The sequence below is a fragment of the Doryrhamphus excisus genome, chromosome 14 (genome assembly GCF_030265055.1).
Source record: "Doryrhamphus excisus isolate RoL2022-K1 chromosome 14, RoL_Dexc_1.0, whole genome shotgun sequence".
NCBI lineage: Eukaryota > Metazoa > Chordata > Actinopteri > Syngnathiformes > Syngnathidae > Doryrhamphus > Doryrhamphus excisus.
In genome coordinates this window covers 14,294,877-14,319,870 of record NC_080479.1, presented here as the reverse complement: position 1 = coordinate 14,319,870, position 24,994 = coordinate 14,294,877, and the positions used below count along the sequence as shown (strand labels likewise).

The window sequence follows — 24,994 nt, the reverse complement described above, 5'->3', positions numbered from 1 at the left end:
GCACCCCCCGCGGTAGAAAATGAATGAATGAACAAAATGGAACATTGCAAATGTAAATAATTTCCATTAGTGCCAACCACCAGCTCTAAGTTATGGTTTGTATTAATTATGCCAGTGGTAGTTGCAGTCAAAAGTATGGAGACACTTTTGCATAAACATTTTCCTGTATTTACATAGCTATGTTATGCAGGAATTGTGTTAAACGCATGCAATTTTTCAATAGAAAAAAAATATACACTAGGAAAGAGGAAGGACATGCCTGTTATGGCCTTATTTCGCCTGCTGTCTGCCTCCTTATATGGCCAAGGAATGGCTCGCGCTGACAAGGGCGGAAACGCGGCGCGGTGACAGCTGGGTAAATTCATCCAGGAAGAAGAAGAAGAAGCTCCTTCTGGTCTGGCTAGACAAGCTACACAGACGAACCCGACGTCAAAGTAAACAACCGAGACACCGCTTTGGTAGGTAACAAGCACGGTTCTTGCTCTTTTAGGATCAAAGAGTATTTGATTAAAACACACAATAGAGCGTTACCTCAATCATTCCCCAAATCAATGTGACGCTGACACACCCGGTTAGCCACTCTTGCTAATCGGTGCACTAATTGCAACACAAATATTCAACAATATTTAACCTTTCGTCGACGAAAGAGAATTTTCTATATGTGTCATGTATCCATGTTATCAAATCTTGTTATAATAATCACAAAACGCAATGAGGGTGTGTTAGCGAAGAACCAGGAAATGCCGAAACAGCGGCCGCTACAAAGGGGGAAGCATGACCATCGGTAATAATACTAACATTACATTATTATTTTAAGGGTATTACGGTACTCAAAAGTGCAAGTGACGTTTCTGAGGCACCGGTAATGCTAGCTAGCTCGCAGTGTTTTGATGGTGCTAGCGTCCCCCTAAACGGATAAATGTCTTTTATCGCCCCGAAAACCTGTTTCACATTATAACTGTGTCAAATAATAAGGCTTAGTTGTCCATTTTTATAGTGGTTATGCTAGCCCCGGAGTGCTAATAGTTTTTAGTACATGGCAAGAACGCCAACTTCAGCAAACCTCTGCCAGCTTTTGTAGCCTCGCTCGCATTAGTGTTTTGAATATTTTATCTGTCATCCACTATTAAATCACGCATATAGATGGCGTATATTTCGTGTTCCCTTTTAAACTGTAATAAAAGGTGACGTCTTTGTTTAGTATATGTGGGACATGATGGGACTAGATGAGACATGTGCGGCGTTCAATAAATCTCGAAAATCGGAATTCGTCGACATTGTTCGACTGTCTCTCGTAATAAGTCGTAAATACTTCAGAATAAATGTTGTTAACGATTTTATTTTTTACTAACATGTACCCTAAATTGCCCTGTGAGTTTTCACCAAACGCCTTCATGTTCTCTCCAAAAGAAGACGCAAAGAAAAGACGTGTTGGTGACGTCACCAAGTTGAAAGAGTTTGTTTTCACGTTAACGTAGCAGATATCACGTTTCGCTGTTGCTATCTTAGCCATCGTGTGCCATAGTAATCAATATAACACCCCATTCACAGCGGTATTGTAAGCTAGCTTAAAGACTTCTAACGATATATAACTGAAATTTCCTTGGGCATCTGGAACGCACCGCACCACCCGCTTGAAGAATTCACTGGCCGGCATTGACTGCCCCCTGAACGCCCCACACAGCACTTCCTCCTGCTGCATGCTGTTTTATTTCAATGGCAGGCAACTCGCAAATATGTACGTAGTCTGTAAGGCTTTATATATGTACGAAAGCCCCTTTTTATTATATGATTTCACTCTTGTGCATGTTTGTTGTTGACACTTAGAACACCTTTGGCTTTCTTTGGGATGTAAATGCTTCTCTTGGCACTGGATGGCAATTAGGTCGTGGGTATTATTAGGGGTGTGTGTGTGTGTGTCCTACCTTAATCTAATTATACCACCAAGCCAAGTGGATGAATTAATGTACAACTATCTCCAAAGGAGTGGAATGGTTAAAGTGTGAAAGTGACGCATTTATGGTGAAATGGAGCCAGGCGTGACTAGCAAAATGTGCCAGTGTAAACATTTTAGTTTTGGTTCATTACTCGGCAACCAACTTCCTTATGCACATGCACCAAAATGTTTTTCAAAGTGGGGTGGATGCAGCAGCAGCAGGTTGAAATGGTTGACGTCACTATCATGTTTTCTGCCAGGTGGAAGCACCTGAGACTGGCGGTGTCCCGTTACAGCCGCCTTATGTAATGTTGATCTATCTTGCTGGGTGTGATCATGTCAGATACTGGTTGAACTTGCAAGAAACAATTGCAATCCCTGCCATGTTTGGTGATGAAATCTCATGGTTTTAAGCAAACTTGAACCTTCACGACTTAGCTGGATTGATAGGGCTTGTCGACACTTTGGGATCATCATAACATTTACACAGCAAGTCCTGACCTGCTTCCTAGCAGATGCAGATGCATTCTTCTGTTTTCTTACATAAGGATTCAAAGGTGGAATGCTTCAAGTGAACATTTTGTAAGGAACAGATACCTTCATTCCCTTCAAGTTCTTCCACATGTGTACCAACACAGCTATATCTTGGTGTCAACTTGTCACACTTTCCTAATCACCTCTTTAATCCATAGATATGGCAGAGTTGGCGAGTCTGGTGCAGCGGCTGGAGGTGGCGGTGGGCCGCCTGGAGGGCATATCAGGCCCCGGTAGCGGCAATGGAGGGTCTGCCGGTGGAGGTAAGACTGAAATTATTGTGAACCCCTTTTAAGTTGAAGATTGGCCAGGGGAAAAAAAAATATCAATAATTAGTGCCAGTTTCTGGACCAGGAAGCCATGACATCACACACAGGACATACGGTGGTGTGAAAAAGTACACACTTAAATTACATCATCAAACATGTAAATATTAGTCAGTGACAACACAACTGAACACAAAATGTAGTTTTTAAATGAAACTTTTTATTAAGGGAGAAAAAAAATCCAAAACTACATGGTCCCGTGTGGAAAAACTGATTCCCCCCCTAAACCAGATAACTGCTTGGGCAACCCTTTGCAGTAACAACTACAATCAAGCACTTGGGATAACTTGCAATTAGTCTCTTACAGTGCTTTGCAGAATTGTTGTCATTCAGCTACATTGGAGGGTTTCCAGCATGAAGTGGAACCCATTATTCCACCCTTTGTATTGACTTGTGGACACTACTCCGCTGTGAATGGTGAAAAACACTGGCGGTTTTAGAAAAAACTCTCTAAAACCAAGTATTCAGAGCCATCTCAAACTTTTTTCAGTGCTCACTTGTGCAAACCTCTGAAACTTTGACATAGTTTAACACGAGAAGAAGTCTTCATTTTGTTTCTCTTCAGCCATTCAGAAGTGGACTGGCTGCTGTGTTTTGGATCGTTGGATTCGTTTGAAAGTTGGTTTTTAGCTTAAGGTCACCAAGAGATAGCCGGACATTCTCCTTCAGGATTTTTTGGTAGACAGCAGTTCAAGGTTCCATTTATTAACGCAAGTCTTCCAGGTCCTGAAGCAGTAAAACAGCCCCAGACCATCACACTACCACCACCATATTTTACTGTTGTTATTTTTCTGAAAGGCACTATTACGTTTAAACCAAATGTAATGGGACACACACCTTCCAGAACATTAAGCTATGTTGTCATGGACTAATATTTAAATTTGATCATCTGAAATATTGAAGTGTGCCGAATGCATGACAGTGAAAACGTTGAGTGGAAGTACTTCTCTGAGTCATTATGGAGTATAAGACAACAATTTATTAACGCAAGTCTTCCAGGTTCTGAAGCAGTAAAACAGCCCCAGACCATCACACTACCACCACCATATTTTACTGTTTTTATTTTTCTGAAATGCACTATTACGTTTGCACCAAATGTAATGGGACACACACCTTCCAGAACATTAAGCTATGTTGTCATTGACTAATATTTAAAATTGATCATCTGAAATATTGAAGTGTGCCAAATGCATGACAGTGAAAATGTTGAGTGGAAGTACTTCTCCGAGTATAAGACAACGAAATATCAGGAGAAGGTCATTTGAGATGAGACATGTCTGTGGAAATATTCAGATGCTATGTTTGCTTGTCGTCAAAGCGCACTTCTGGCCACGCTATAGAAATGACGTAGCGGTGGGTCGGTGATGTCATCATTCTTGTACTGTCTATGTACATGGCAGCGACAAATCGGCATTTATCTAATCTTCCTACTCCATAAGCTGCTTTAAAAAAATAGCATTTCAGGTCACCCAGAATGCTGTTGCCGTGTGGATGAGACCTGGAAACGTTTCTGTGTGACTTAGTTTTATCTAGACCCTCTTCCTCTGGCCTGTCTGCCATTCCCTTTGCTTCTGCATCATAAACGATGGGCTGTGATGTGGAATCATCACCATTCCTCGCCTGCCTTTCATGCCCTTGTTGCAGCACCATGATGCGGCATCGTCGTCACTGTCTTTGACGGAAAGTCTTTAAAAGTTATCAACTCTTTAGTGTGTAGATTCCCCCGCTGCCTTGCCTGAGCCCACATCTGCGCAATCCTAGGATTCCTTCTCCTTTTCTTCACACTTACGTGTCCAGTCCCAAGATCCAAGTTGTGCATTAACAATCTGCTTGAACGACATGGACTCCACAGACGCTTCATCTGGTCCCAAACAACTACGAGAAAAATTGGGCTCCCACACCGCCCTTCTGGGAAGTCATTCAGAGATCCTTCAAAGTCTGACCCATCTTAACAAAGCACTCTATCAAATAGCTGAATTGACTCGCAAAGTGTCAGATTTAAGTACCGGCTTGGTGCCTGCCAAAGGTGCATTGCCCAGCAGAGCAGCGAGGGAGTCTTATGCCACCGATCCACAACCCTTTACGGGTGAGTTCAATAAGTGCAGAGCATTCTTGCTTCAATGTGAACTCATATTTCAACAGAGACCCAATACCTTTTAAATATGAAGGTAAGATGAAAACAGTGTTCTACATCCTGACTGCTTGGGTCCAGCTTCAAACCGACTGCTAGCACTTCGGCAAGGCCTTCAAAGTGTTTCAGAATATTCCATAGATTTATGGACATCTTTTAACGGTTTAATGGAGGACCCTAAGGATGTGGCGGACGGCCGGGAGGAAACCGCCAGCCTCAATGCCCTGGTGTCTATGAGCATTCGCACAGACAACCGGCTTCAATAAGCAGTGTGTCCCGATCATGTGTTCCTCTCAGTACAAGAATCCAGTCCCTAGAGCCACCACACTACTAAGCATATATTGTACACCAATCAGCCTGCACAAGATGAGCTGATGCAGCTTAACCCATGAAGAACAGGAATGACGACTACGGGCCGGTCGGTGTATGTATTGTGCCAGGCTATTTCCAATGGAATTGTCCTCTAAGAGCTTCAATTCTCATACCAGTCAGGAGTCTCGCTCTAAGAAACGGCCTACTATCTTTATATCTGTCTAGAACGCAGCATCACTACGAAAGCAATGGAGTGGCTATCTGCAAACCATCAGGATGACATTTCCCTTTTTTAGTCTTGCAACCCCCTCACATTTAGTGGACGACAACAAAACAAGCGACAGACCAAAAATGGTGGCTTCGCTGCGGTTTGGACACCCCTTGGTTTTTGGGGTACTTAGATAAAATCCGGGTGGAATTTTTTTTATTGGGTTCTGGGACTACTACTTTTCAGTGACCTGATTTCAGACTTGAGTGGGTGTGCTTATTCTTGTCTCATAGTGGTGTTTCACATTTCCACAGTCTTTGATTGTTTTCTTAAGGAATCCCTCTACAACTTCACAGAGTGGGATTGAAGCGTTTAAAATATTCATGGTAACCTTTGTAAAACTGAAGTTGTGTCGATTGTCAAATTGCTTTCTTTGTTGACAATATTTCTGTGTTGGCAGCGGTAGCAGCTTACGTTGAGGCCTTTGACGAGATCATGAATGGCCCTGTGACTCAGTATTACTCCATCAGCCAGCAGATAGCTGGGGATGTCCTGAAACATGTACGTACTGCATTGCTCATAGCAGAAGCTGCTGAATTGTATTACATATAACAGAGTACACACACACATATATATATATATTCCACATATAATATCGTCATGTCTTGTTCCTCTCCTCCTCACAGGCAGAAATGATGAAGCAGGCATTCACCTGTCAGAAACAACTCATTATTATGGCCTCCTCTTCCCAGAAGCCCTCCGATGTCAGTCACTCTTTTATTGTCATTTATTCATCACGGGAATGAAAAGCATCAAAAACATGTTTTTTTTTTTTTTTCAATTTGTCCGTGTTTTGCGCAGACGGTCCTGACCAACCTCCTGCAGCCGGTGTGTAAAGCCATCCAGCAGGTGCAAGCGTTCCGCGAGCAGAACCGCACGTCTCCGTACTTCAACCACCTCTCCGCCGTCAGCGAGAGCGTGCCTGCCCTCGGATGGGTTACCATGGTGAGCTTATGTTTTTGGCTTTGTGTGTGAAACAGTGGAGGGCTTTGTGTTTGGGCGAATGAATGAATGAATGGACATCTCGTAGCCAACAGGGGGCGTGATGGCCTCAAACGACCTGACTGTTGTACTTTGGATGGTTAATATTCTACTCTTGTCTTTTGAAATGCACATAATGGCATCAGAAACGAGGCTTTTGTATTTAATGTTGTGTAACTCCATATGTGCTTTTGTCCTAGGACCCAAAGCCATGCCCGTATGTTAAAGAGATGCAGGATGCTGCCATGTTCTACACCAACCGTGTGCTTAAGGAATACAAGGAAAAGTAAGGAAATCATCTTATCAGTTTTGAATTTACCCTAGCTATTTACCCTAGCTAAATCCAGTTAAAATCTATGTTGAATGAGACTAACAGTAAGTATTTCACTGAAGTCTTCCTGTGTTTAAAACATGCCACAACTGCAAGGAATACTCTTTCCATCCCTGCCGTCATACCAGTCAGGCCTTTGAGAGTCGATGAAATGACATAAATGCACAGATTGTTTGGTGTGGTGTTAACTAAGGATCGACCGATACATCGGCCGGCCGATATATTGGGCCGATATTTGCGTTTTTTTTCCTTGTATCATTATCGGCCGATACGCGCGTGGGATCGCCGCAGTCAGGCATCCGCCGGGGCAGCTTTGTGTTGCTTATGAGAGGTCTTTATCGTGCACAACACGAACTTTAATGATGAGAGAAATGTTTTATATATCGTACTAAATTGTGTCAGTGTGATGTGTTTGTGTGTGGGGAGGCGGGGGGTGCGCGTCACGCTGCGGAGGAGCAGTCATCACATCGATGCTCAATGGTTGAATATTTATTCCTTTTAAAATTGATGCTGTTTAATGTGTGTTTAAGAAAGCTGAATCCTACTGTGTTCAGTGTTTACATTTCAATAAATATTTGTTTAAACATGAGACCTGTAATATTTGTTATTATGGTCCGTTTTTCATGTAAATTGAGGGATCAAAAGCAGTATATGCCCAAGTAAAATCGGCCATCGGCTAAGGGTGATGGAAAAAAAAATCTGTATCGGCATCGGTCCCAAAAAAAACCATATCGGTCGATCTCTAGTGTTAACATGTTCCCTCATTGATCACAATTGATTTTGTAATAAACTGAAACAAAGCAATTCTTTCCTGTCATTCTCACAGGGACAAGAAACACGTGGACTGGGTGCGAGCCTATTTGTCAATCTGGACTGCATTGCAGGCTTACATCAAGCAGCACCACACCACCGGTCTGTCCTGGAGCAAGACTGTGAGTTTCACACCAGCGTCTGTTACTACCTTTTAAAACCTGCATATTCATTCATTCATTCATTTTCTACCGCTTATCCTCATGAGGGTCGCGGGGGGTTGCTGGAGCCTATCCCAGCTGTCTTTGGGCGAGAGGCGGGGTACACCCTGGACTGGTCGCTAGCCAATCACAGGGCACATATAGACAAACAACCATTCACACTCACATTCATACCTATGGACAATTTGGAGTTGCCAATTAACCTTAAACATATGGAACTTATTAATACAAATAATGAATAGTCCGAATGAAAATATCAAAAGTGTAAAAAAAAACGTGCAAAAAAAAAACTGAAATAAAAATGGCTTAAAGTGTAAAAATATTTAAAAATAAAAAAGTGGCCAGCCAATCACAGGGCACATATAGACAAACAACCATTCACACTCACATTCATACCTATGGACAATTTGGAGTCGCCAATTAACCTAGCATGTTTTTGGAATGTGGGAGGAAACCGGAGTACCCGGAGAAAGCCCACGCATGCACGGGGAGAACAAGCAAACTCCACACAGAGATGGTCGAGGGTGGAATTGAACCCGAGTGTCCTAGCTGTAAGGTCTGCACGCTAACCACTTGTCCGCCGTGCAGCCAACCTGCATATTTTGTTAGGTTATAGTTTAGTGAAACAGAAGCAAACAGGAAGTCTCCCCTTGCTCTCTCTCTGGTCTCTCTAGACTTCATTTAGTGGCAATTTTCTTTAATCTTTCGGTAGACTTCTAACAACGATTTCCTCCCCAGGGCCCGGTGGCATCAGCGGCTACAGCCCCTCCCAGTGCGCCTGGTGGATGCGCTCCCCCACCTCCTCCTGGCCCGCCACCTCCCCCCATGGACATCAGCGAGACCTGTGGCGACAGTGACAACACCAATCGCAATGCGTTGTTCAAGGCCATCAACAAAGGATCCGACATCACCAAGGGTAAGTTTTCACAGTGACAATTTGGCCATATCATATTTGCATCGGGCGGCACGGCGGACGAGTGGTTAGCGTGCAGACCTCACAGCTAGGAGACCAGGGTTCAATTCCACCCTCGGCCATCTCTGTGTGGATGTTCAGGTTAATTGGCGACTCCAAATTGTCCATAGGTATGAATGTGAGTGTGAATGGTTGTTTGTCTATATGTGCCCTGTGATTGGCTGGCCACCAGTCCAGGGTGTACCCCGCCTCTCACCCAAAGACAGCTGGGATAGGCTCCAGCCCCCCCCCACCCCCGCGACCCTGGTGAGGAAAAGCGGTAGAAAATGAATGAATGAATATTTGCGTCGTATTTCCCTTGCAGGCCTCAGGCATGTCAATGACGACGAGAAGACACACAAGAATCCCAACCTCAGAACTCAAGGGGCTGCTGTGCGCACCGGACCGAAGCCCTTTAGTTCCCCCGCCGCCCGACCTGCCGCATCGGCCACCCCAGCACGCTCTCTTCCCCCCGTGCTTGAGCTGGATGGAAAGAAGTGGAAAGTGGTAGGTTTTTACATCCACCTCGTAGGCTCCTTCTACGCAGTCGGTAGACCTGGCGGTTTTTGGGGGTCACCACTGTGTGTATACAAAGTACACAGCATTTGTGTGTTAGAGTAATGTCATAATGCCGGTACATGAGAACCAGACGAGACGAATGTTTCTCATCATTCAATCTGTCAAGTTGTGGTTGCCATTTTTGTGACAGATTTTCTCTCAGGTAGTTTGTACTAGGGATCGACCGATATGTTTTTTTTTGTGGGCGATACTGCTTTTGATCCCTCAATTTACATGAAAAAATGACCATGATAACAAATATTACAGGTCTCATGTTTAAACAAATATTTATTGAAATGTAAACACTGAACACAGTAGGATTTAGCTTTCTTAAACACACATTTAAACGCCATTATCAACTTTAAAAGGAATAAATATTCAACCATGGCGTAGTTTAAATTTATTCTTGTTCTGCTCAACTAGTGAGAATGCTTTTATTCGTCTGTTGCGTTGGTATGTGATGTTTTTGGGATTTCTTGTTGTCACACCGTGACTTAAACTGTTATGCCTAGCGATCACCCAGTGAAATGTGATGGACTTGGTAAAGTGTTAAAAGCAAGCTAACTCTATTACTTGTGAAAACGCGCTCTTGATGTGATTCAACAGTGGGGGTGGGGTACCACGACTACTTGTGTTGCGGGGTCTTCGTTGCCCCGGCGGATGCCTGACTGTAAATCATGCGGTGGAAAAATACATCGGCGAACCCACGCGTGTATCGGCCGATACCTATACAACAAAAAAAAACGCAAATCGGTCGATCCTTAGTTTGTACTCTGTGAAACATTTGCAGCATTTCTGGCTTTTTTGACTGTATTAAAAGATCATTTCTTCGCTGTCTGCACTCTGCAGGAGAACCAAGAAGGTGCACAGAATCTGGTGATCAGTGACACCGAGCTCAAGCAGGTGGTTTACGCTTTCAAGTGCAATACGAGCACTCTGCAAGTCAAGGGCAAAATCAACTCCATCACTCTTGGTAATGAGCAAACTTTGTTTCGGCTTTATTCTCCAGTATCATGATATTGGAGTAACATCAGATCCATCTACTGCTTTTATTTCCAGATAACTGTAAGAAAATGGGCTTGGTGTTTGATGACGTCGTGGGCATTGTGGATGTCATAAACTGCAAGGATGTTAAAGTCCAGGTGCGTATCGAGTTACCAATGATGTATCCTCCTTATACATAACATGCGGCATTGAGAAACCCTGCCGTCGTATCCAGGTTCTGGGTCGGGTTCCTACCATCTCCATCAACAAGACGGACGGTTGCCACGTGTACCTGAGCAATGACTCGCTCAACTGCGAGATCATCAGCGCCAAGAGCTCAGAGATGAACATCCTTGTTCCCCAAAAAGATGGCGAATTTGTGAGTTTGAGCCCCCACATTGCCTGTCATTTGTATCACGGCTATTTTTAGAGACATGTCGCCATAAAATAACACCCCTATAGTAATTCTTTGTTGACATCACATTGCTCACAGTGACCTCTCGCTCCTCTCCACAGACGGAGCTCCCGGTTCCTGAGCAGTTCAAGACGGTCTGGGACGGCCAGAAGCTCGTTACCACAACAACAGAAATGGCAGGGTAGAGGTAGCAGCATGAGAAACAGCCGTCTGTTCTCGACACCGCCGCACACACGTACACACACACCCCGAAAACCCACTCTTCCCCCCCCTCCTTACGTTCCACCTGACTGATGTGACCCCACTCACCAGCTAAAACCCACATACTGTCGAGGTGAGAATCGAACACTCCCATTCCCCCCAGTTAGCCAATCGCAGCTTTAGCTGTTTCTTCCCACAGCCAATGAGGACTGCTCACTTTTTATCAGAAGCATTCCTCCAGCCAATCAGCAGGGAGCACTTTGCCATTAGGTATATTTTCTATTAATCTGGGTCATGCTGTGCTTTTCACCTAAATTCCAAGCCGGTAGTATCAAGATGCTTCACTTATTTCTTACATATTTTTTTTTGTGGCTTGATAGATTAGTGCTCCTTAACATGCAATGAACAGCACTTGTTGACAAATCCCTTCCACGGCCTCCATATCGCACATTGACTCATGAATATTAACAGATGTTGTGGATATTAAATATCGTCTGCACATAAATTAGCAGTATAATCAGGTTGTGTATGTGCACCGAGACCTCTCTACTCTTCCAATGAAATGCATCATCTCATTCGAATAGAACAAGATCACAAGCACGTGTCTTTGTGTACACATTCCCGAGTATTAGACATTCCATGTGAGAAGAGGCTTGTAAGGAAAGGTTTGTGGCGAAGGGCAACGTGGTTTTCTGAGAGACGTGTCACCGTGTGATGTCTAGATCCTGGTCCTAACTTAACTCTGTAGACATGTCTGCACCATTTGGCTAGCAGTTTTTTTTTTATATATTTCTTTCACCTCTTTTTTGGGGGGGAAGGGGGCAGGGTCCACAATCTTGATTTCTGCTCATTAGTACTGGAGACATCATTAAAATGTTGCAATAACACGTTGGTGTTTTTATTTCAATAAGTCCAAATGCATGGATAAAACAATGTTAAACGATTTTATTACTTATATTTGTAATAACTTGTATTTTTGTTACAGCGCTATAAAATCTACTTTGACGTTATTTACAAAGCACATCACCAATCGGTGTGAACGGCTCTTTTGAAAGGAACGGCTCTTTGAAAGGAACGGCTCACCAACATCCGGCTCCCCTCAAAAGAGCCGTAAATCCCATCTCTACAATTGACTACTTTTATAGTCACACACAGGCAAGTACAAACAAGTCACACAGGTGAGTCCGGTGCATGTTTATTAAAATAAAGAGCACTTTTTTTTTGATAGTTTCAAACAAAATGTGCGTAAATAAGCTATATACGGTATCCAATTCATACAGGATATTAAACACATTTTTAAGGTGAAGCTTTTGTTTGTAGACGTGATCAACCGACATGATCAATTACATGAACACTGAAGTAACAGACTTAGCAGAAGTTATCTTTAACCTTTAATTAACCTCACCCCATTAGCATGCTACATATGATTAGTGCAACAGGAGGGAATTATTTTCTAGCGTAGGTAAGGCAGCAGGTTGGCATCGAACCAATCTTCTGTAAACTGGAGGTGGTCTCCGTCTGCTTCAAGAAAAACCAGCTTTCCTGCCTTGTCCATTGCGGCCAGACCCAGACGATCCTACATTTTCATAAACACATTATAGGAGTGATTAATATATAGTAGATATATTAGATATGAATAGTAAACACCTCTTTGTAGAGAACACTCTCCTGTAGGGTTTCAGTCTCTTTGGCCTGCCCGGTTTTTAGGAAGCCAAACCACTGCGATGAAAATGATTAATTAATCACAACATGTTTCAAGTATTACTGTTTAATTTACCTCAGAATCCACAGGATCGACCAGAGTGTCCTTCAGGAACTTGACCATGACGAACTTGTTCAGCATCTGAAGATTCTTCTTGTAAGTCTCATTTACCACCTTTTTAAAAACAGGATTGCGTTTAATTTGTTTTCTTTAGGAATATATTCATAACTCAGATACTGACCCTTTCCTGATTGATATCAGCCAGGAAGAGACTGCTGTGCTTGTACTTGTCATGACGTAACGGGTCATGCCAGTACTGTGCCGGCACCAGACTGGAAAAAAATGCAACACGGGGTTCAACTGCTTAGTGGTTATGCAATCCCCACAAAAAAGGGAATGGAGACAACTCGCCTGGTCTGAATCATTCCGTTGTACGGTCCAATATTGAGGAACTTTTGAATCATGGCACAAACGCTGGAATTGTCTCCGAGACACCTTGGCAGCCCGTACACGCCTAGGGAATATATTGTTTTTAACTGTCAATGTTAAAAAACAAAAAACAAAAAAAAAACAGCCGCTGGATGTTCATACCTTGGTGCTGCCCACCGAGCGAGATGAGATTTTTCATTGGCGGAGAAGGACATCGCTGTGCCACGGCTCTCCTGTGAACACAGTGGAAGAGTCAAAAAAAAAAAAAAAAGCATAGTCAACTGAAACTAAAGTACAGTAAACCTCGGATATATCGGATTCAATTGTTCCCACAGGTTTTGTCCGATATAAGCGAAATCCGTTTTATACCGGAAAATGTCCGTTTTACGCATATATCGGATTTATATCCGGTATATGCGTAAATCGGAATTTATCCATTATAAAAAGGCACTTCCTTGACTATGTTTCCAATGTACCTGGACTGGGCAATGAAAAGAGACGTAAGGTAATGAGAATTTAACTTAATTGGACTCTGAGCATAACAAATTGTTAATTAAGCTAGGCCCTGTTACGCCCGTCAGGCCTACGTTATTTCCAATAGTGAGGTTAAGATCTCATTCACTGCTGTGCTAGTATTATTGACGTCACTCACTTTTATATTTGTCCTAAATCTGAATAATAAACGTGAATATAAATCGCGCAGGCAACGCTGCAAATGACGTCATATAGCGGCCTGTCACGATTCGGCGAATTGGAGCGCCACGATGTGGCCATCCGATATATGCGAGGGAAATTTAATGGAAATGCATTGGAACGGGACTGGAGATTTTGTCCGAAATAGGCGAAATCCGTTAGAAAAAAATCCGATATATGCAATGAATTTTTATAGGGAATGCATTACAGAAAAATCGGTTCTTTTTTTATCTGTCCGTTGTGAGCGAATTTCCGATATATCCGAGTCCGATATATCCGAGGTTTACTGTATAAGTAGTTCCATACAGAAATTGCGCCCCCTGGGAAAATCCCATTGCATTGTATCCTCCCGCCAACTGGGGGTCCTGAGCAAGCTGACTGCACACCATGGCCACCTGCTCATTCACATCCATGAAATAGCTATTTTCTATGTCCTGCAGAAGGAAAGGGATATGAAAATGACAACATTAGAAGATCTGAGACACGTGAAGCCAAGTATTGCTCATCTAGCTCACCTCTCTTCACAACGATTTAGTACAGCAATGAACTCCCTACCTGGGTCAGGACCTCATTCCCAACCTGGACCTTGACCATATTTTTACTCATATAGCTGATACAGTAGCCAACCCTTCAATATTTGCTGCTTTGTCTAATCCCATCTGTATCACCATTTGTGTATACTCAGACACAGGGAATAGTACCTCTTCAACATTGTTGCCAATCATCAGTGAATGCACGTAAATACCCGGAATCTTGTGCTCAATCATCATTTTTATCGCGCCCATGTTGAGAAGGCAACAGCTTTCACCTGGCGGACATACGAACATTGTTGGAATAGTTGGTGCCTGTCATACATTCAATAACCCATATATTGAAGCACTCACCCATCCCATGCCACAGAACAAGTGGTACTGTCCCATCGGCTTCATTGACTGGCGTGCTTGCAGCCAGCACCGCTGGGCTCACCAGGAACAACCACGGGAGAAGCGCTGCCATCCTGGAACCTACATCAAGTCATTGAAGTAAAGAACACATTTTCGCTTTGCACTCAGCATGCTCAAAATACCACGACTGTAACAAACAATTATTTTAATATTCGATTAATCAGTCAATTTTTTTTTTTATTAATCGATTAATTTGATTTAATTTCCAAATCGAACTAGCAAGTAAGTTCACAAAAAACAAGTTGCCACTTAAATATTCTGTTAAAATAAAGCATGCTCAAAATACCACGACTGTAACAAACAATTATTTTAATACCCAATTAATCGGTCAATTATTTTTTTGATTAATTGATTAATTTGATTTAATTTCCAAATCGAACTAGCAAGTAAGTTCACAAAAAACAAGTTGCCACTTAAATATTCTGTTAAAATGTTAATCTAAATGTTTGTCAAATGACAAGATTATTTTCTTAGTCGATTAATCCGAAGCTTGTTTTCAATTAATGGAGTAAAACACAAAAGGTAATGGGTTTGCTTTCATGAATGATTAAGGAAATTAAAAAAACATTCACATTTCAGAGGCTGAAGTCAGAGAATAATTACATATTTAATTTTGTAAAAATTATTAATCTATTACCAAAATAGTTAATTGGTTCGATTAATCGTTGCAGCTCTAATTCACACACACCAAATTGTGCACTATTTTTCATTTGTCTTATTATTCTGCCACATTTTCATCCGCAACGTTAAAATATTCCGCTCATTCAGAACACTTTCTAATCGTCACCACCTGTGGACTAAACCGAGGAGATATTAAATTTTGATTGACTGCACCAGGGAACCACGCCCCTGTGGTTTACATATTTCAAAAATTGGGTCCACATTAGTATACATTTTAACAGCATTTCAGTACAGCTTTAGCTTAGCTTCCAAACTACCCCTACATTCATTCCACATTTCAGCATATTTCCACAGCATTTCAGTCCAGCTTCAGCTCTTCATTTTCCAAACGACTCCCAGATGCTTTCTTACATTTCAACTAAAGCATTCCAGTTTTGCAATATCTCCTAGCATTGCATCATGTAGTCTCGACTTAAAACAGGTGTGCCAACATCCGCATTCTGCCCTCAATGTGTTTGTATGCCATGGTGGTGAGCGGAATCCGGAAACACTGAATCCTCGACACGCTGCTTACCTATTAATTGCTCTCATAGACGGTCCAAAAGACTAGATAGACTTGTAATTTTTCAAGTTCATCAAAAATAAAGACGGTTATGTGTGATTAAAAATGCACATTTAGAATTTTGGTTGTAATTAAACATAGTGTGTGACTCCCACACAATATAACTTAAACTTAATTTGCTTCTCTGGGTGGTGATTCAATAAATGACATTCATCCATTTTCAATCAAAGGTGTATACACAGCGTTTAAGTTATTTTACACTCTGTTCAGTGCTAGTGAACCCTACGCCCATATCGCTTACCATCATGGCCGTCTTTCTCCACTGTGCGTGCTACACTCCGTTCCATTTGTACAGTGTAGCCCCGCCCACCTCTTTTGCTTACCATCATGACGGACTTTCCTCACCATAACCTACGACGCTACACTCCTTGGTTAGAGCAATATTTTTGGGAAGTTAGCTCGAATAAATTAAGAAAGAAACGCAGTGTTTGCTATATCAATATAACATACCGATAGAGTAATAATGTGTAGGAAAAAAAATAATGAATGCCGTTTAAAACAAGACAAAATATACTTGGCACTCACCGTTCTTGGAGTGGACAGGTGTCGTGTAATGTTTGGTATTTCTATTATGAAGTGCCAGCTTCCGCGTGAATGCGCACGACAGCGGGGCGGGGGGGGGGGGGGCGTGTCAGAGCTGAGTTTTCTTGCTTAGATATATATTTTTATTTTTTATCATCTTAAATATGAAGGTGGTTAATGGCTATTTCTCCTTCCAAGACTACCACTTCTGCCCTTTTTCGGGATATGATTTGAAAGCTGCAGAGAAATATACACTTGCTTAAGATATAATTTATAGTTGTATACTTATAATTTTGCCAAAAAATTGTGACGAAAGTTGGATTTCATCAGTTTGCTTCCTGCAAGTGCGTTTCTAAATGTACTAGACAATGTACAAATACACAAATATGATTTAGGCCTTCCTTGAATGATCAGCAGCTGTCACTGACCTGTGAGGTTCCCCAGGGGTCTATCCTGGGATCCCTATTGTTCAGTTCGCAGTTTCAATGTGTCCTACAACTATGCAGACGACACTCAGATCTACATGTCGCTACTACATCAAATACGTGGACACGTTTGATATGCTTTTTCTAAAACCTAATCATCAGTTTAGAAATCTAGGGGTAATAATGGCCTCAGATCAGTAAATCAATATCGGCTTTTTACCAGCATTCTCACCGGGTTCTATAGACAAGCTGCTGCAGTGCAACCACAATGCTGCTACTCGAGTCCTGACTAGAAGCAGGAAATATGATCATATTAGTCCACTAGACTTTTAGTCTCTTGTGTTTTCACTGAAATATGTACGGTACTAATACAACACATGTACGCAGAACACAACGTTAAAAGCATGTTTTATTTAAAAAACAAACAAACAATGAAAACAGTTAGCACAGGACAATTACATGTGAGAAATAACAGCAGCAGAAGACATTACACTTAACCTTACCCCATTAGCATGCTACATATGATTAGTGCAACAGGAGGGAATTATTTGCCTGCAGGATCTCGCCAGCAGCGTTTTCTAGCGTAGGTAAGGCAGCAGATTTGCATCGAACCATTCTTTTGTAAACTGGAGGTGGTCTCCTTCAGTTGCTAGGAAAACCAGCTTTCCTGCCTTGTCCATTGCGGCCAGACCCAGACGATCCTACATTTTCATAAACACATTATAGGAGTGATTAATATATAGTAGATATATTAGATATGAATAGTAAACACCTCTTTGTAGAGAACGCTCTCCTGTAGGGTTTCAGTCTCTTTGGCCTGCCCGGTTTTTAGGAAGCCAAACCACTGCGATGAAAATGATTAATTAATCACAACACGTTGCAAGTATTACTGTTTAATTTACCTCAGAATCCACAGGATCGACCACAGAGTCCTGCAGGAACTTGACCATGACGAACTTGTTCAGCATCTGAAGATTCTTCTTGTAAGTCTCATTTACCACCTTTTTAAAAACAGGATTACGTTTAATTTTGTTTTCTTTAGGAATATATTCATAACAAACAATACTGACCCTTTCCTGATTGATATCAGCCAGGAAGAGACTGTGCTTCTTATACAGGTCATCATTTAACGGGTCATGCCAGTACTGTGCCTGCACCAGGCTGTCAAATCAAGCAACACACGGGTTCAACTGCTTAGCGGTGGTGCAATCACAAAAAGAGCAATCGAGACAACTCACTGTTTTTGAATCAGGTCGCTGTATGCTTCCGAGTTAAGGGCCTTTCGGATCATGTCACAAAGGAATGAGGTCTCTCCGGGACACCTTGGAAGCCCGTACACACCTACAGAACATACATATTGTCATTAAATATGTCGACTCTATGGAAATACACTGTATGTTCATACCTTGGTGCTGCCCACCGACAGAGATTAGATTTTTCATTGGTGGAGAAGGACAACGCTGTGCCACAGCTCTCCTGTGAACACAGTGGAAGAGTCAAAAAAAAAAAAAGCATGGTCAACTGAAACTATAAGTAGTTCCATACAGAAATTGCGCCCCCTGGGAAAATCCCATTGCATTGTATCCTCCCTCCAACTGGGGGTTCTTAGCAAGCTGACTGCACACCATGGCCACTTGCTCATTCACATCCATGAAAAAGCCATTTTCTGTATCCTGCAAGAAGGAAAGGGACATCAAAATGATGACATAGCAACACATTATGTAGTGTTTTATGATGTAACATGTACTAGCTGTATTGCAAGCGTCAATGTATGAACCTAGGTGACAATTATTCATTAAAAGTCAGCAAGAAGGTACATTTTCTCTACAGATGTTCCATTTTGTCCTACGGGCTGCAGTTTGGACACCCAGATCTGCTGAAAAGACTGCACATACTTATACAGTATAGGGCCCTACAGTTTATGTTATCTAATCCCATGTACATCTTCATAGTTTTATACATTCTGGTGAATTTTAATAAATCATTGGACACAGGGAATAGTACCTCGACAACATTTTTCCCAATCATCAGTGAAATCACGTAAATTCCCGGAATCTCCCGCTCGATCAGCTTCTTTATGCCACCCAAGCTGAGCGGGTTGCAACAGCTATCACCTGGTGGACATATGGACACGGTTGGAATAGTTTGTCCCTCTCATATATTCAATAACCCATATATTGAAGCACTCACCCATCCCATGCCACAGAACAAGTGGTACTGTCCCATTGGCCTCAATGACCCAATTGACTGGCATGCTTGCAGCCAGCACCACTTGGCTCAACAGGAACAACGGGAGAACCATTGCCATCCTGGAACCTACATCAAGTCATTGAAAACAGTAAAGGACACTGATATTTAGTTATTTATTTCTTGCTTTGCGTGGGAATCATGCATGAAGCCGTGGCCTGTCAAACACATTACACTACACATTACAGCGTGTACACTGTAGAGGTTATCTACTACAACTATTGATAATCTCCCGGGAAATTAGCTCGAGTATACTAAGAAAGAAACGCAGTATTTGCTGACTATCAATAAAAACATAAACATACAGTGCTATCTATTTGTAAAAATATACATATGAAGTAATAAAATGCTGTAAAATTTGAATAAATGCCCTTTAAAACAAGACAAAATATACTTAGCACTCACCGTACAAAGTCTTCCGGCATCTGACTATCACATGACAGTGTCTGGTTTACACCAGCCAATCAGATAAAAGAGGCGGGACCTGGAGCAAAACTGTCAAGACTTGTGACTAGCTTGATACAGCCGAACTTTAGCCCATTTTTATCAAACTTTTTAACAATATCATGGCGCTTTAATGCCTCAGTGTTTTTTTTACTTGGGTACCACGGAAATAACGTATAGTTTAATGACGGGGTTAAGTATTTTCTACAGGACTTACCCTGTCTGGCAAATTAGCTTGCCATGCTAGCTGGTTTAGAACAGCATCGACTACATTCCTCTACGGATTATTTTGTTGAATAACAGCTCAGTCTCTGGTCACTTAGGGGGGGATTTGGAGCGGTTCGGGTCATTCGGCGAGGAGCAGGATGTCGATACAGTTTGAGGAGCCAGCGTTGGCTGGAAGTTACGATGTTGTCGGCTCCTTTCCCAAAAGTTTTGGCTACGGGCTGGAGGAAGCAGACATGGAGGAGAGCCCCGGGTCAGCTGACAAGCCACGGATACTGTTGATGGGACGGAGGCGCAGCGGGAAATCATCCATACAGAAGGTAAAAGTAGATTTGTTTACGTTAAAACTTTTGATAATTGGTTAATGGATTACTATCATTTAAAAAAAAACGTAGGTTAATTACAGATAACAAAATTGAGGATGCGCACGAGCGCGTGCTTTGATGTTAGTTTTCCTTCTTTGGTTTAATGGCGGTTGGCAATCCAAATTTGGGTTTCATTAGCAACTTTTTTTATTTGAAGTCACCTTAAATCTTGTTTCATGTGAGCTGTTGTATATGTAATTTTTTTACTCGGTGACCCTAGCGAATCTGGCGAAAATGTTTCATATTTGGACGCATGAAAATCATCAAAACATAGATATATATAGATGGCCATTTACAGTACTTTATTTCTATATTTTTGTCTGTAGAATACTGTGTGTCGACAGCCAATAAAACGCCCCAAGCCGCACTTTGGACACCCCTTCATTTAAACCTTTTGTCTAAAATGATCAATCACTAACCTTTGCACTTTTTTGCCGCCTAGGTTGTTTTCCACAAAATGTCCCCCAATGAGACCCTGTTCCTGGAGAGCACCAACAAAATTTACAAGGACGACATCTCCAGCACCTCTTTCGTCAACTTCCAGATCTGGGACTTTCCCGGCCAAGTGGACTTCTGCGACCCGACATTTGACAGCGACATGATCTTCAACGGCACCGGAGCATTAATTTTTGTTATTGACGCTCAGGTAATACGAGATAATGTCAGGAGGCTGTAGCCTGTGATGAATAAGCATCTTGTCGTTCTATTACTAGGATGATTATATGGAAGCTCTTGAGAAGTTGCAACAGACCGTGTCTAGAGCCTACAAAGTGAACCCTGACATCAACTTCGAGGTGTTCATCCATAAAGTTGACGGCCTCTCCGACGACCACAAAATAGAAACACAAAGAGACATTCATCAGAGGGCCAATGATGATCTCGCAGATGCTGGCTTGGAGAAGGTTCACCTCAGGTAAGCGTTTGATGATATCGATGATTATCACATACTACAGTATTAATTGGCCCTGTACCCTAGAAACCGCCCATGAATGATACGGGAAAGGCTGAAATGATACTGTGTCAAAGCCCAGGGCAGTGATACTGATAAAATATAGAGTTTAACCATGTCCAGTATCAGCCCCCGTAGCTGTCCACTCAGAGCGCGCTGCTCTGGTATCGTGCCCGTGAAACAACCAATCAGAGAACAGCGCACGAGCGTGAACACACAGCGTTTGTTTTGCTGCCCAAACTTGATTAATGAAACTTTAATTGTCAGACATTGATAAGATAAGATAAAATATTATTGTTGAAATATTTTTTGCAATTATTGTGTTTACACTGTTTAGATATAATACATGTAATAAACTGAACATTTTCTGGAAACAAAATGGTCTTTTGATTAAATAGTACGTGATAATAAGCTCATGATTAAATAGTATGTGATGATAAGCTCATGATTAAATAGTATGTGATAATAAGATCATGATACTGACACTTGGGGGGCATGATACCTGGCCTGATACCAGACAAACCATGTGATAACCTATAATCATGACATTTGACGCTCAAACCTCTGAGGTCACCGCTGGTCAACCTCTGACATCCATGCTGTTCCTCCCCCAGCTTCTACCTCACCAGCATTTACGACCACTCCATATTTGAGGCCTTCAGCAAAGTGGTCCAGAAGCTCATCCCACAGCTGCCTACATTGGAGAACCTCTTGAACATATTCATATCTGTACGTTGCTGTACGTTTGACTCTTGTAGGTGTTTGAGTGAAAAGATTCTTCTTCAACATGTGACTATGGTGTTTGCAGCATTCTGGGATCGAGAAGGCCTTCCTGTTTGACGTCGTCAGTAAGATTTACATCGCTACAGACAGCTCCCCCGTGGACATGCAGTCCTACGAGCTCTGTTGCGACATGATTGACGTGGTTATTGACGTCTCCTGTATTTACGGGTGAGGGAGGCAACACTCGATATGTCATGACTTCAACAATCAGGTGTATTCTCTTGGTGAATGAATGATTTGCATTCATTATTCCTTTGCAGGCTGCTGGATGATGGCACCGGCTGTGCGTACGACAAGGAGTCTTTGGCTATCATCAAGCTGAACAACACCACAGTGCTTTATCTGAAAGAGGTCACTAAGTTCCTTGCCCTGGTTTGCATCCTCAGAGAGGAGAGCTTTGAGAGGAAAGGTAAGATGGGTGCAGGGCCGCATACTGAAAAATCAAAGGTGCTGGCGGCCATTTTGATAGTTTATTTTTTGTTACAGGCTAGTAAATATGCTAAAAAAGTTAGTTATACACAGAAAATGTTTTTAGAAAAGCAGCTGGAGCCTATCCCAGCTGTCTTCAGGCGAGAGGCGGGGTCCACCCTGGACTGTTGGCCAGCCAATCACAGGGCACATACAGACAAACAACCATTCACACTCACATTTATACCTATGGACAATTTGGAGTCACCAATTAACCTAGCATGTTTTTGGAATGTGGGAGTAAACCGGAGCACCCGGAGAAAACCCACGCATGCACGGGGAGAACATGCAAACTCCAGAGATGGCCGAGGGTGGAATTGAACCCAGGTCTCCTAGCTGTGAGGCCTGTGCGCTAACCACTAGGCTGCCATGCAGCCACCAAAGGAATTACATATATATATATTTTAAATAACTATGCAAAAGAAATACTGCTCTTTAATACTGCTGGAAAGACAGCATTTCCAGAAATGCTCCAAACATTTGACAGACTTGCCTACTTGCCTGTGAAAAAAATACACGTCACCAATGGCAATTCCATAACTTTACAACAGTGAAACATGACATATTAAAGTATTTGATACAGGAAGTTGGTTATACAGGAACAAAACAATATTTTAACATTACTTTTAAGAAAAGTACAATGACAAAATATGACTAAAAATATTTTCTAAACCATTTCCTAAACCATCTCAGAAAACACAATCTTAAAGAGCAAACAAAAAAGAAACATGCAAACTCCACACAGAGATGGCCGAGGGTGGAATTGAACTTGGGTTTCCTTGCTGTGAGGCCTGCGCACTAACCACTTTCCCCAGAGGTTTTGTTTATTTTACTTAATCTTCATACCGTTTCCTGTTTAATGCTCTTACTGTGGTTTTCTGTTTCCTGTTTGACGTGATGTGCAGCTGCTTTCCGGTTGCATGTGCAGCAGAATGTTTGTCATTAGCAGTCAGCACTACTATTTAGGTCAAGGGTCGCAAACTCAACTTACTCCGGGGGCTCGCTGAATCAAGAATAAAGAAAATCAATCAATCAGTAATAAATAAATAAATATAATAATAATGATTAAACGGCAAATAATAAAAACTTAAGAAACCACATATAGTTGGTGGGTAGACAAATTCTTTTTTTTCAGATTAAAATTAACAAAGCATTATTAGAGCCCTGTAGACATGACAAAACACGACTATAGTCACATTTATACTCTTTTTTTATTTACAACATATTGCGCAACTGCAGGGTCTTGAGACACATGCTAACTCGCAAACTAGAGAGCTAAACGGTAGCCTCCAAGTTATTTCCTTTAAACTTAAATAGCCAAAAACTTACCACTTCCACACGGATAGGGAGGATAACTATTAACAGTTATTTAACCTTTAACATGAACATTAATCAAACGTAATAATTTTTTTTCTGGGTACATGATACCATACAGCATCCATATCAAACTTGCGCGGGGCCGCACTAACATTAAACTTTCATATCAAGGCGGGGGCCTCAAACTAGTGTCCTGCGGGCCACATTTGGCCCGCGGGCCGCTTGTTTGAGACCCCTGTTAAAAATAATTAAATATTGCTGGAAAAAAGTGCCACAACTTTTTGAAACATTCCTGAATTTGTGAAAGAAGTCGTCTGTAACGTTTCTAACAATATTATTGGATTGTCAGGTTCCACTGTACAGTGTTACAACATCACAACTTGGCACTGATTGGCTGTAACCACCGTATGTACTTTCTCTTCACAGGTCTCATAGAGTATAATTTCCACTGTTTCCGGAAAGCCATCTATGAAGTGTTTGAAGTGGCCGCCTCCAAACAAAGCGCGGTCCTGAAGCGGGCAAACTCGTCCAGCAGCAGCAGCTTAAAATATGCCGCACTGAATGGAAACGGCGTCTAAACAGAATAATTAGCATGGGGGTGCGGTGGGGAGGGGAGGGGGTGGGGGGGGGTGTCGGTGCACGAGAGACAGGTTTGTGAAGTGTGCCAAACTCAAATTATACTTGTCATATTGTGTCTCTTTTATTTTTAATAACCTTGGCCATGAAGAAGATGTCAGCTTGGCTTACCTACTCAGCCATTTTGTTGCGCACTGTAACATTTATGGGAAATATGAGGTGTTTTCCTGTCACACTGCTTTTGTTTGCTGTCCTTTTTTAAAAGCCCCTCACCTCATGTGTGTGACGTCTCCTAATAATACAAGGAGGACTCTTTTTTTCAGATTGTAGCAGCTTTTTTTTGGCCAGGTTTTTCTAGCCTTAAAGGATTTTCCAGAGGCCTTTTTTTACTGTACATATTTTCTTTTAATAAAATGTTTCTATTTTGGTGATTGAAACGTATCCACTGTATTATCACATCTGTTACTGCATTATTACAAAATTAAATTGAGACAAATTCATACTTTTTATTAGAGTACACATGCTTATATGATATAACCTCCATTTGTTTGTATGCTGTAATGTGTAGATTTGGACAGCAGATGGCAGCATAGTGACACTCTTCTTTTTTCCTTCTAATTGAAATGAATGGTTGTCTTATTCATATCCTGCATGTATCGATTCACCTTTTGCTCTTGCAATAACATGCAGATTATTGATTAATTTATTGAATTAATGCTCAGTAAACAATCCTGAGCTGTGAATGTTGCAGACAATAATAGA

General features: G+C 41.9%; 4 protein-coding genes across 6 annotated transcripts; 2 read left to right on the top strand and 2 right to left on the bottom strand.

Annotated features, from left to right (window-relative positions):
• Window positions 1-306: 306 nt before the first annotated feature.
• On the top strand, window positions 307-11,787 carry cap1 (CAP, adenylate cyclase-associated protein 1 (yeast)). Of its 2 annotated transcripts, none has more exons than XM_058046272.1 (13): window positions 307-458; window positions 2,629-2,733; window positions 5,908-6,008; window positions 6,134-6,211; window positions 6,309-6,452; window positions 6,689-6,774; window positions 7,646-7,751; window positions 8,529-8,706; window positions 9,068-9,249; window positions 10,150-10,273; window positions 10,360-10,442; window positions 10,520-10,663; window positions 10,801-11,787. In XM_058046272.1, exons 2-13 carry the CDS (start codon window positions 2,631-2,633, stop codon window positions 10,882-10,884), a joined length of 1,413 nt encoding a protein of 470 aa, XP_057902255.1. In that variant the 5' UTR covers window positions 307-458; window positions 2,629-2,630; the 3' UTR covers window positions 10,885-11,787. The 2 variants fall into 2 exon arrangements, with proteins under 2 accessions (XP_057902255.1, XP_057902256.1); XM_058046273.1 differs by lacking the exon at window positions 307-458 and adding an exon at window positions 1,519-1,738.
• A 292-nt stretch (window positions 11,788-12,079) lies between these two features.
• Window positions 12,080-16,491, bottom strand: LOC131101320 (palmitoyl-protein thioesterase 1-like). 2 transcript variants are annotated; one of them, XM_058046277.1, is made up of 10 exons: window positions 16,437-16,491; window positions 14,609-14,728; window positions 14,426-14,532; window positions 14,031-14,158; window positions 13,194-13,264; window positions 13,014-13,116; window positions 12,844-12,934; window positions 12,678-12,776; window positions 12,548-12,619; window positions 12,080-12,476 (listed from the first exon to the last, which is right to left on the bottom strand). In XM_058046277.1, exons 2-10 carry the CDS (start codon window positions 14,718-14,720, stop codon window positions 12,354-12,356), a joined length of 906 nt encoding a protein of 301 aa, XP_057902260.1. In that variant the 5' UTR covers window positions 14,721-14,728; window positions 16,437-16,491; the 3' UTR covers window positions 12,080-12,353. The 2 variants fall into 2 exon arrangements, with proteins under 2 accessions (XP_057902260.1, XP_057902259.1); XM_058046276.1 differs by lacking the exon at window positions 16,437-16,491 and adding an exon at window positions 16,153-16,429.
• A 758-nt stretch (window positions 16,492-17,249) lies between these two features.
• On the bottom strand, window positions 17,250-20,025 carry LOC131101321 (palmitoyl-protein thioesterase 1-like). The gene is made up of 11 exons (XM_058046278.1): window positions 19,767-20,025; window positions 19,511-19,589; window positions 19,049-19,174; window positions 18,863-18,972; window positions 18,404-18,531; window positions 18,264-18,334; window positions 18,097-18,199; window positions 17,929-18,019; window positions 17,761-17,859; window positions 17,631-17,702; window positions 17,250-17,559 (listed from the first exon to the last, which is right to left on the bottom strand). The coding sequence occupies exons 3-11, from the start codon at window positions 19,164-19,166 to the stop codon at window positions 17,437-17,439; spliced, it is 915 nt and encodes a 304-aa protein (XP_057902261.1). The 5' UTR covers window positions 19,167-19,174; window positions 19,511-19,589; window positions 19,767-20,025; the 3' UTR covers window positions 17,250-17,436.
• Window positions 19,562-24,243, top strand: LOC131101319 (ras-related GTP-binding protein C-like). The gene is made up of 7 exons (XM_058046275.1): window positions 19,562-20,094; window positions 20,582-20,785; window positions 20,853-21,052; window positions 21,703-21,817; window positions 21,897-22,039; window positions 22,132-22,280; window positions 24,083-24,243. The coding sequence occupies exons 1-7, from the start codon at window positions 19,915-19,917 to the stop codon at window positions 24,232-24,234; spliced, it is 1,143 nt and encodes a 380-aa protein (XP_057902258.1). The 5' UTR covers window positions 19,562-19,914; the 3' UTR covers window positions 24,235-24,243.
• Window positions 24,244-24,994: the final 751 nt, after the last annotated feature.

Excerpts from the sequence above, each read along its gene's own strand:
- cap1 (XM_058046273.1), top strand. The coding sequence starts at position 1,717 with ATGGCAGGCAACTCGCAAATAT. Across the intron at positions 2,734-5,907 it reads TGGAGGGTCTGCCGGTGGAG|CGGTAGCAGCTTACGTTGAG; the intron begins GTAAGACTGAAA and ends CTGTGTTGGCAG. Across the intron at positions 9,250-10,149 it reads ATGGAAAGAAGTGGAAAGTG|GAGAACCAAGAAGGTGCACA; the intron begins GTAGGTTTTTAC and ends TGCACTCTGCAG.
- LOC131101320 (XM_058046276.1), bottom strand. The coding sequence starts at position 16,240 with ATGATGGTAAGCAAAAGAGGTGGGCGGGGCTACACTGTACAAATGGAA. Across the intron at positions 13,117-13,193 it reads GCTCGGTGGGCAGCACCAAG|GCGTGTACGGGCTGCCAAGG; the intron begins GTATGAACATCC and ends TATATTCCCTAG. Across the intron at positions 12,777-12,843 it reads CTGATATCAATCAGGAAAGG|GTGGTAAATGAGACTTACAA; the intron begins GTCAGTATCTGA and ends GTTTTTAAAAAG.
- LOC131101321 (XM_058046278.1), bottom strand. The coding sequence starts at position 19,166 with ATGGCAATGGTTCTCCCGTTGTTCCTGTTGAGCCAAGTGGTGCTGGCT. Across the intron at positions 18,973-19,048 it reads TGTTCTGTGGCATGGGATGG|GTGATAGCTGTTGCAACCCG; the intron begins GTGAGTGCTTCA and ends TATGTCCACCAG. Across the intron at positions 18,335-18,403 it reads TCCCAGGGGGCGCAATTTCT|GAGAGCTGTGGCACAGCGTT; the intron begins GTATGGAACTAC and ends CTGTGTTCACAG.
- LOC131101319 (XM_058046275.1), top strand. The coding sequence starts at position 19,915 with ATGTCGATACAGTTTGAGGAGCCAGCGTTGGCTGGAAGTTACGATGTT. Across the intron at positions 20,095-20,581 it reads GGAAATCATCCATACAGAAG|GTTGTTTTCCACAAAATGTC; the intron begins GTAAAAGTAGAT and ends TTTGCCGCCTAG. Across the intron at positions 21,818-21,896 it reads TCTTGAACATATTCATATCT|CATTCTGGGATCGAGAAGGC; the intron begins GTACGTTGCTGT and ends TGGTGTTTGCAG.